The 10,905-nt window shown below is 34.4% G+C and overlaps 1 protein-coding gene across 1 annotated transcript; it reads left to right on the plus strand.

Moving 5' to 3' along the window:
- Positions 1 to 1,199, plus strand: LOC146897709 (uncharacterized). Its single transcript, XM_085737746.1, has 3 exons — positions 1 to 216; positions 414 to 475; positions 645 to 1,199. The coding sequence occupies exons 1-3, from the start codon at positions 124 to 126 to the stop codon at positions 937 to 939; spliced, it is 450 nt and encodes a 149-aa protein (XP_085593872.1). The 5' UTR covers positions 1 to 123; the 3' UTR covers positions 940 to 1,199.
- The last annotated feature ends 9,706 nt before the right edge of the window (positions 1,200 to 10,905 follow it).

Below are 10,905 nucleotides of genomic sequence, written 5' to 3' on the forward strand. Positions count from 1 at the left end.
TATCAAAAAATAAAGAAAAAAGATAAAATACAATTTTAAAAGAAAAAAACATCAACACAATAGTATAAAACCAAATTTTCATTCAAGAAAATCATAATATCATTCTTTCATAGATTCTTTGATATGAGGATTCGTAAAAATGGTTCTTTGCCAGTTGAAACTTTTCAAGCGCACGTTTGTCACCTTAACCAATCTCGATGGGATGTTATCAAGCAGGTTCTTATTCTCTTCTCAGATCTATTAGGGTTTTTTTCATGTCATTCATTAGGGTTCTTCATATTCTTCATATCACTAAATTATTTTCATCTTTTTAACTTCTTATTCCCTTTTTTCTTCATATTATGTTAATGGGAATCTGTTTTATCTCTCATTTCTCACTATTTTCGATTTTTTTCTTGCTATGCTTCATCTAGTTCAAAGATGATGAAGAAGATGGTTTAAAAAATGAGGATTCCTTTGTAGCTCTTGGTGAAAGGTAAACATAAATCTAAATCTCCATTCGTTATCTTTTATATTTAACTTGCAACACCCATTAGGTTTTTTTTTCTTTCTACTTTTTTTGATTCTGTGAAATTTTGCTATGTTGTTTATGTTTATGTTCTTGAATGAATTTTGTTTGGTTGATGATGATGAAAAATAAACAGCGTGGCTTCGATGATGGAAACTGAAGCTGAAGGTTTTGTTGATATTGATAATAGGCTTGATGATAATAATCAAGAACACTGCAATAAGAAGGTAGTTAATAATAATGGTGGCGGCAACAAAGGATTGAAGAGAAATTTGAATGGGGGCGAAGGCGGCATTGAGGCAGCGCCGCAACGTGGTAGAGGCAAACCGAAGAAGTCGTCGGGTTCAGGTTCGAGTTCGAATAACAATAATAATGGTAATGAATTCTACTTTTATTCCAGGTTTGGTCCATTGTGGGGGAAACAACGATAGGGTTGGGGGTTAAATGAAGCTGCGAACATGTTTGTAAGAAGGGGTGTTTGTATAGGGTTGGGGGTTAAATGTTGTACTGTTATTCTTAATCTTGAGAGCGAGAGAAATCTCTCTTGATCTTGTTGTTGTTTTAATTTTGGTTAGATTGTGAATCTTTATCCCTTATCGAATATTTAGGGTTGTTGTATGAAATCTTTCTCCCCTTTCGGATATTTAGGGTTATGTATGACATAATTCTAATCTTTCTTGTTTCAACATTATGTAGTGTAGTATATGTTGTTGTTATGTGTAGTATCGGATATGTGATTCAATATAGGTCATACGATATTAAATTTCTATTTTGAGGGGGAGAAGCCATTGGTCTTCTCATGTGTTGCTTATATGTTACACTATTGCTTAACCCAAAGATACTAATTTATGTCGTGTATATTCGTGTGTGAGGTTAGTTTCGTCCTTGAATGATAATATAGTTTTTTATCGAGTGTGAATGATGTGGACCTTAACTAGTATGTGGATGAAAGTATCTCAAATCCAAAGTGAAAATTAGTATATTCACTCAAGTCCTTTAAAATCTACTAGTACATTCTTTTATCACATCAACCTTGATTTTATGGTAATCGAGATTACCTAATTTAATTTTCATCTCTACAATCAATATTTTTTTATATTCCTCTCTTTTGTTTATTTATGTCGTACCCCATTTAGGGATGTGGATAGTTTTTGGGTTATTTGCTTGTTGTTGCTTCGATATTCCAATGTCTTTTTCATAAACGGAAGATCGGACTTATTAAATTAGCAGTTATATACATGCATAAATATATTGTGGGCCACCATGGAAGCATATTTTGGAAAATTACACTTTTTGGAGGCTTGATCTATCTTAAATAACTTAATCCATATTTTTGTATTTTTTTTTTTTGTTACAAGTACAGAAAGTTAACGCCTGACAAAATGATTATAGCATCATCATAATAGGTTTTTATCTATGGTTAAAATAAGGTTTTTTAATAGCGTTCAATATTGTTACTATTGTTGTGAATTACTTCTCCTATTATCATTGAAGTGAATTAATCATATTTTAATGAAATTTTTTAACTAATTTTTCAATTGATAATTTAAATAATATTATAAATGATAAAATAGTTTATGGATAGAGTAAAAGTCAAAAAAAAAAAAAAACGTTCAAAAGGGTGTATTCATTTATATGTTGTTATAGATATTATTGGTGTGCAGGTAATATTTTTTTTTTTTTTTACACAAGAGAAAAGTTTGAACCGGGCAATGTCATCCAATCACGCTTAATTTACTTTTAAAAACATTTTATTGCGTAGATATATAATTTAAAAAATTAAAAAATAAATGCTCTCATCCCATCCTTTCCCCTCAAAAATCTTCCATCCACACATATCGTAAAAGTTCATGAAAGGAAACCATAGCCATAGTTATAATTCGGAAAATATTTGTGTCTATGAGCATCTCAGCAATCTCTTTATCGGCTAACTTGAATCTTCCTCATTTGATAGTCTTTTGATTGACTTTTTTTATTTTTTAATACTATACAGTTCATGAAAGGAAACCATAGCCATAGTTATATGAATCGTGGCACTTGCAATATTTTTTACTTTTTTTTTAAGGAATATTTTTTTTTTCTTTACTTTTGTTTCTTCATAGGCAAAGTTTATATCCAGTGGGGTCTCTTCAGTTTTTTCTCCAGTTTTAATCACAGTCATTAATAGTTATCTCTCTCTTCTTTTTAAACATTAAATACTCTAACTTAATTAATTTTTAATGGACAAGATTTGACTGCATGGTGCAGTCACTGGAGGGGATCCAAACCCGAGCATTCAAATATCCGAGTTTGGTTATCTTTAAGTAGAAGTAGAATATTTGGTCAGCATTGACAATTTCAAAAGTCTATTCGAACCTACCATTTAATGCATTTGTATCGAGTTCAGATCTGCTCCAGTGCCTTATATGCTCCAGTTCCTAGTTTGCTTCAACGATATGCGACACTTGGCAAAATAATTTTTAACGGTTCAGATTAAAAAGCCGTAATCAATATTTGTTAATAAAAAAACAGCTTATTATTCTTCCTTTTCGGGGATCAACCGGAGGAACACCAACCATACGATCTACTCTTCTTCTCCTCTCACGTTTCCTGATTCCTTCGACTTCCGTTGACTGGCCATCTTGTTTCCGTCGCACTGCCTCACCGCCGCTGGAAAGGCCCATCGCCCCACCGCGAATTGCTGCCAGTGTATCTTTATTCTTGAATTGATTGCATATAATAATTAAAATTCAACATGATTTATGCATAAAATCTGCAACAGTGAGCAACAACATTGCAGATAAAATTCTGCATTTTTCTTAAATTGATGTATTACTAGCATGTCTTCAATTGATTACAACCACCAAATAATTTATGGTTTTAATTGACAGTTGATCCCTAAATTTTGAGAAAGGGGAAAGGTTCAGTGGGATTTGAGAAGGCAACACAGCAGAAAATTCACAATGGAATTAGAACAGTGATGCAACTGGAATCTGTTTCTGATGGCGGAGGTAACACAACGGAGAACGGTGGCAGGACGGCAACGATAGCAAGAAGAGATGGTGGGCCACGGGGACTGAAGATTCGCGAACTACATCTCCTTGGAACAAGCAAAATAGTGTTTATTCAATCTCAGCCATTGATTTTCGATTTGCCACATGGCGTACATCTAAGAAAAGAACAGGGAAACTGGATGAAACAATAACTTGAGCAGATCCAAACTCATTTGTATCATTCCCTTTGGCATATCTTTCCCTTTGCAGGTCTCACATGTGAATATATGTGTCGTAGAATGGCCAACATATCATCACCCGCATTATGGCATATTTAGGCTATGTTTGGTAAAATTAACGGATAGCTGATAAGCTAGCTGAGATGATAGCTCTGTTTAGTAACACCATGAACGAATATACTAGTGAGAAGGAAAAAAAACACTTATGAGATGATTAAGAATGATGATGGCCTTTGGATTTCGGATAAAACTGAAATTGAATCTTTAGTTACGAAGTATTATATTGCTTTATTTCAAAATTGCTCTTCTCTTGAACAGTTCAAGCTTCAGGGTGCTTTTCCTAAACTGGATGAAATAGAGATTACCAATATTGCAAGAAGCACGGATCAACTTGAGATTTACAATACCTTACGTGACATGGGAGGACTAAAAGCGCCAGGTCCGGATGGTATTCAAGCAATTTTCTACCAAAGTCAATGGTCCACAGTTAAGAGTTCTCTCTGCAAGCTTATTCTTGACATCTTTGCTACTCCTGAGAAAGTGGTAGAGATTAACGATACCTTGATCACCCTCATTCCAAAAGTTGATGAAATTGAGTCCCTAAAGCAATTCAGGCCTATAAGTCTATGCAATGTAACTTATAAGCTCATCACCAAGATCATCTCTCGTCGTCTCCGTTCTGTCATGGAGAAACGTGTTAGTCCGTGTCAATGTAGCTTCATTCCTGGGAGGCAAAGTGGAGATAACATCATTGTAGCCCAAAAAGTAATTCATTCAATGAAACAAAAGAAAGGGAAAGTGGGGTGGATGGCCATCAAGATTGATCTGGAAAAAGCTTTCGACAGATTAAGTTGGGATTTCATAAAGGATACCATGATGGATATAGGTCTCCCAACAAATTTCACCGACATTGTTTGGCACTGCATATCTACATCCAAAATGAGAGTTCTATGGAATGGCGATGCTCTTGAAGAATTCACCCCTTCAAGTGGAATCCGTCAGGGAGACCCTCTATCGCCATATCTTTTTGTTCTTTGCATAGAACGCCTTTTTCAACTCATTAACTTGGCAGTGGATCATAAATTTTGGACCCCTATCAGCCTCTCTAGAGGGGGGCCAAAGCTATCACATTTAGCCTTTGCAGACGACCTTCTCTTTTTTTCTGAAGCAACGAGTGAACAAGCTGAGATCATCCAAACTGTCCTGGATTTATTCTGCAATAGCTCAGGACAAAAAGTGAGTAAAGACAAAACAAGAATTTTTTTCTCTAAAAATGTCCAATGGTCTATTAGAAAGTCCATCTCAGACCAACTTGGCTTTTTGAGTACAGAAGACCTTGGGAAATATCTTCGAGTCCCTCTTCTCCATTCTGGAAGCAATAGGGGAAAGTATCAGTTTATTCTTGACAAAGTTATCAACGACTTAGTAATTGGAAAGCTAGGAATCTATCCCTGGCAGGGCGGGTAACTCTAGCTAAATCTGTTCTTCAAGCTCTCCCTTCTTATGTCATGCAAACTTCTATGATTCCTAAAGGTCTTTGTGATGAAATTGACGGCAAATGTAGAGGTTTCATCTGGGGCGATACTCCCAACCATCGGCATGTCCACCTCGCCTCTTGGGCTTCCATTTGCACCCCTAAGAGTTATGGAGGGTTGGGGCTCAGAACTGCCCGTGATATGAGTCTCACTGCCATGATGAAGGTGGGATGGTCCTTGAGTCATAAGAAGGATGCTTTTTGGGTCAAAATCATTAAAGCTAAATAAAGATGTGGTAATGATATCATGCCTCGAATCCAGACTAACAAAGTTGGCTCCAATCTGTGGCGAGGGATATGCAGAAGCTGTGGAAAGGTCACTCCAAACCTGATATGGAGAGTCGGTCAAGGGGATAACATTAATTTTTGGAGCGATGTGTGGGTTCCAGGCGCTGGCCCCCTAAACTCTCATACAAACCTGTCAATGACGACTGATGATGATATGTTGACTGTCAAAGAGTTTGCAAATGATGCAGGGGATTGGAACTTTAGTCTGCTTGTAAATCTTCTTCCTCCTTACATCATAGAGCAAATTCGATCCTTACCAGCGCCTCACTCTGAAGCGCAGTTGATTCTCTGGCCTGGGTAGGGTCTTCAGATGGAGAATGCTCCCATGCTTTGGCTTACGAATCGATTCTCAGTCTTACCCATTCTAACCATTCCAATCTTTACAAGTGTATCTGGAAGTGGCAAGGACCGGAGAGAATAAAAATTTTGTTGTGGAAAGTGGCTCGCGGAATCTTACTCACCAATCTCACTAGAAATTCTAGAGGTATGGCGCCTAATGATCTTTGCCCCATATGTAACGCTGAACCAGAGTCCATTATTCACACAATCCATGACTGCCATTTAGCTCATAGTCACATAATTCGTGTAATCAAGGGAGAATTGCGAATTGGTACGTGAGTACCGAATTCGGGTACTTCGACGTATTGGTACTCACAAACCAGCGAACCAAGAGTACCAAAGCATGGTTACCGCTGATTGGTTGAAAAAAAGGTTTAGACTACAAAATAAATATAAAATGAATCACCATGAGTTGAGGACTGAGTGAGAAGAACAGGAACAAAGAGTGGAGAGTGAGAAACTTGGTAGAAGAAATTAGGTCTGGAACAGTGGTGGCGGCTGTTGTTTGAGGAGCAGATGAGGAAGATGATAAAATTTGGGTTATTTTGGAAAGTGGGTTTTTCTCTTGTTGGACCATTTTTTTATATTGGACTTTGCTGCATTTGGCCCAAAGAATTTTGAATTGCTAACTCTGCAGAAAATAATAATATAAGTGTATGACCTAATGATTTATTTAAGAAGTAAACTCTTTTCTTTTTTAACTAAACTACTTTTTTTTAGAAAATCTATAAATATATTTTTTGTAATTAAAAGTTTTAGTAAAAAAAATACTTTTTTTTTATAGCTCACTATATTTATTTAGGTATTATTAGTACTACGAACCGGAGCGTACCGAAGCTGTATACCCCTATACGTACCGAATTCTTCTCCTGTCGCGTACCGCGAACCCGTACCCGTACCACGTACCGGAACGAACCGCGAATTATGTGACTATGATTTAGCTAAAGCAACTTGGAACAAAATTCTTGGTAACACTTCTCCAAATTTTTATAACTTTGGTGATTTGCAACATTGGCTTTTTTGGAATCATTCTAGAAGGGACATTGAGGGTTGGAGCACAGTTTTTGCAGTTACTGTGGATTGTCTCTGGTGGGCTAGAAATAACTACATTTTCAATAACATAACCCCAGATGTAGTGAGTTCTACCATCCGAATCAACATTATGGTCACTAATATCAAAGATGCTTGGACTGAATTTAATCATGGGATTCCTAAGTCTAATAACAGCAGCGCAACTTCGTCAAATCAAAACTGGATCCCTCCTAGTAGTGGAACTGTCAAATTAAACTGTGATGGAGCAGTGAAGGATTATGGTAGTAGAGCTGCCTGCGGTGGGATTGCTAGAGACTCAGATGGCACTTTTCTTTGGGGCTTATCTGCTAAATTGGGTCAATGTTCTGTTGTTCAATCTGAACTTTGGGCAATTTTAAAAAGTCTTGAAATAGCAAAGGTTAGAGGTATGTCAAATTTAACCATTGAATCTGACTCTCTTGTGGCAGTAAAACTAATTCAACAAGGTTGCTCTAGCTCCCATACTTGTTTCAGTCTTGTGTGCAAGATTTCCAAGCTTTTGAAGGAAACTAGAAGCCCAAACATTCTGCATATATGTAGAGATGCTAATTATGCAGCTGACCGAATGGCTAAGGAGGGTTTCAATACCCCTGATGTTTGTATTTATAATTCTGCACCTTCCTTTTTATTTGATAACTCTACTTTAAGAGCTGCTTGTAATGATTCTACCCCTTTGAGGGTTTTAATCTAGTTTCTTGGTGGGGCTTTGCCCTTTACCATTCACCCAAAAAAAAAAAGAGAATAAAGAAAATAACACTAACAGAGTAATGACATATTGTTCCGAAAAAACGAAGGTATTTTTTTTTAAAAAAAAAGGCCAACTGGTATATATATATTAACAAGGGCTGGTAAGATACCATAATATCCTCCCCCGAAAAAAAAAGGGATAGTAGTATTTATTACATAGCATATTATAATAAATTGTAATGGATAAAAATGGAATTTAAATGAAATATTAAGGGTAAAAATGGAAGAAAAAGTGAGAAGCTATAAGCTCAAACGCTACTTGGAATAGCTTCTGAAAAATAGCTTATAAACTCGTGAAATAAGCTAAGCTCGTTGTAAAAAACTGTTACCAAATAGAGCTTTTTTTTGTCAGACGAGCTTATAAGCTATCCGCTATAAGTTATAAGCTAGCTTCTTGGCCCTACCAAACAGAGCCTTACTTCTCATGTATTTCGTTTTTCTTAGTTTGACTAGCCTTCATTTGTTTAGTGGTCATCGACTAAACTTAATTGAGTTGCTGGCCATTTTCAGCTAACAACTTAAATTATTTTTATAAACAAAAGATAATCCTATGTGAGACACTATTGTGGATGAACGTTGATACTGAAGAATAATACTTTCCGCTTGATTTAATGCCTTTGAAAATAATAATATTCCATCTAAAATAATGTGAACTAATTTTGTTTTGTAGTTATATATGAGTACCTAATGTTTGTAATAGTTAACTTTGTTTTGGTAAAAAAAAGTTACCTTCTTAAAAAAACATAAGATCAAAAAATAAACCAATTTAAACTATTATATAGATCATTTACTCGATGAATTAAAATCATAAGATAAAAAAATAAACCAATTTAATCTATAATATAAGGATCATTACTCAAAGAGAGGAATGCTGGCAACACTTAGACCATCTCCAATGGGGTTATTGAAAGGGTGTTGAAGGCTATTGAACCATTGGAAGCTTGCTTGTTGAAGATGACATGGAGGAGTGTGGTGATGAATTCATTCAACATATTGAATCCTGCAAAGCTGAGACACGCGGCACTTTGTGATTGTTTGAAAACGGGCGCGTGCGTTACACGCGCCGACAGGGCGCGTCACGCGTCAGACGACACAGAGAGAGAAAGAGAAATGGGTGGATTAGGACAGGTGGCGCGTTTTGACTGGCTGGGTGAAATTTTAATTATCTTCATATTTTGGACTCAATTATTTCATTGGAAAAATTATTTTTTATTTTTTATTTTTTTACCAAAATTCGTGATTTTTTTTCCTCTATAAATAGAGACTTGGATCATTTGATTTGGACACAGAAAAAAAATCAAGTTTTTCACTCTCTTAATCTTATTATAGCAATGCTATATCTCTAAAAAAATAACATCAAGAATTCTTCAAGAATAAAGAGTAGCCAATCACAATGCACTATTTGCCACAATTCAAGGAGGTGTGGCTGGAAAATAGGAAGTGAACAAATAAATCATCCAATTAAAATTTGCCAACTGTGTCTTGAAAAATTCTTGAAGCTATTTTTCTTGAGAAGTAGCATTTTCCATCTTATTATTAGTCTTTCTTTTGAAGTTTTAAGCTATTTGTGTGTCGCGTGGTTAGTTTGTTGAATTGCATTTTAATTTAAGAAAATAAAAATAAGTTATTTAAATAAATATTGTTTTTGAAAAAATTAATTGTATTATTTTAATTTAATTTTTTTTTGAAGGTAATTGTATTATTTTAATTTAATTATGATCGATAATTATAATTTTATATAATTATAAAAACAAAAATTAAATAAGAATAAGAAATAAAAAGTGGTGGGGTAGGGTGTTGAATGAAAACCATTGGAGTGGTAAAAATTGAATGGATGTTGAATTAAGAGAGAGAAAATGATGTGGAGTGTTGGAAATTGAAAAAGTGGGTGTTGAAGGTTGTTGAATTAGTTTTGCCATTGTACATGGTCTTAGAGCATGAATATCGCGGTTGCATAACTGTGTCAAAGACACCATGTGTCAGAATAAGCACAGTATTTCATATTTTGGGTGTGTCTTTCAATGGCAACCGTAGCACTGCATTGCAACGGTGCTTTGTGCTTTGCTGGATTTTATAATTAATATAAAATTAAAATTTGACCTTAAAAGGTGTTATATATTGATATAAAATATTAATATAGAGTATATTGTGAGATTAGTGGGACCCATTTTAGAGTTTTTAATGGGTGGTATGGATATTTAAAAAATGTAGTTTGATGGTTTAAATAATTGAAAAGTGTGAGATAATATATTATGTGGGACCCGTTTATACCACCCATATGGGTGGCATGGATGTGGATGCTCTTAGTACTTTTTAACACTATTTTTAATACTCACTCATTTATTGGATGAAATTAGTGTATGTCCCATCATTTTATAGGGGTTCAATTTTCAAAGTGTAGACCCATAATGATTTAAACCAACCAATAAAACAGTGAGTATCAAAGAAGATGTTAAAAAGATAATGTTGTAACCATTAGTCATTAAAAAATGAATTGTTTATCGTACAATGACAATGAATACTTCTGTATATTATTTAATTTTTTTTTCGACAAAATGATGTAATGTATTTTCAACAAGCACCGCGTAACGGTTGAGGATTCATTTTCTTCGTCTCCAATTTTGACTACAAGACAGAAGTCATAACTCATACTAATCAATTCCAACATGTATTAATAATCAGCAAAGCCTAATTGAATTTAGAAAGAAAAAAATTATTGGAATTTTTTTAAAGAAAATATTAAAAAAGTTCTCCTTTAATGCAATTTTGAATTTCTTTTTGACAAAGCAACTTTGAATTTCTTTTTGACAAAGCAATTTTTTAATTATACTTAATTTTTTTAATAAAAATCTATACTTGACAAATCAAATGCTCTAGAAGTATATAACTATATTATAAGATAATAACCTCAAAAAACAAACTTTTATTAAACGGGAACATTATGAATAATCTCAATTTTACTATTGTCTTAACTTTTTAATCAAAGATAGTAAAACTCAGTAAGTTCTCTACAGCTATTTGACCAAAACAGAACGTAAATCAATCCCACATGGAGAGAAATTTATTTACTAAATTTGATATGATTTTACCTTTTTTTTAATTAGATTTGATTTAATTTAATCAAATTCAGTAACAAAAAATTCATCATTACCACACACCCTTTGTACTATTGTACTATATTCATGTTCTCAGAACAACCTCGGAAGT

This window comes from Medicago sativa, chromosome 8, assembly GCF_051527215.1.
Source record: "Medicago sativa cultivar Bolivia chromosome 8, Bolivia_mono, whole genome shotgun sequence".
In the NCBI taxonomy this organism is placed as follows: Eukaryota; Viridiplantae; Streptophyta; class Magnoliopsida; order Fabales; family Fabaceae; genus Medicago; species Medicago sativa.

Excerpts from the sequence above, each read along its gene's own strand:
- LOC146897709 (XM_085737746.1), top strand. The coding sequence starts at position 124 with ATGAGGATTCGTAAAAATGGTTCTTTGCCAGTTGAAACTTTTCAAGCG. Across the intron at positions 217-413 it reads GATGGGATGTTATCAAGCAG|TTCAAAGATGATGAAGAAGA; the intron begins GTTCTTATTCTC and ends TGCTTCATCTAG. Across the intron at positions 476-644 it reads TTTGTAGCTCTTGGTGAAAG|CGTGGCTTCGATGATGGAAA; the intron begins GTAAACATAAAT and ends AAAAATAAACAG.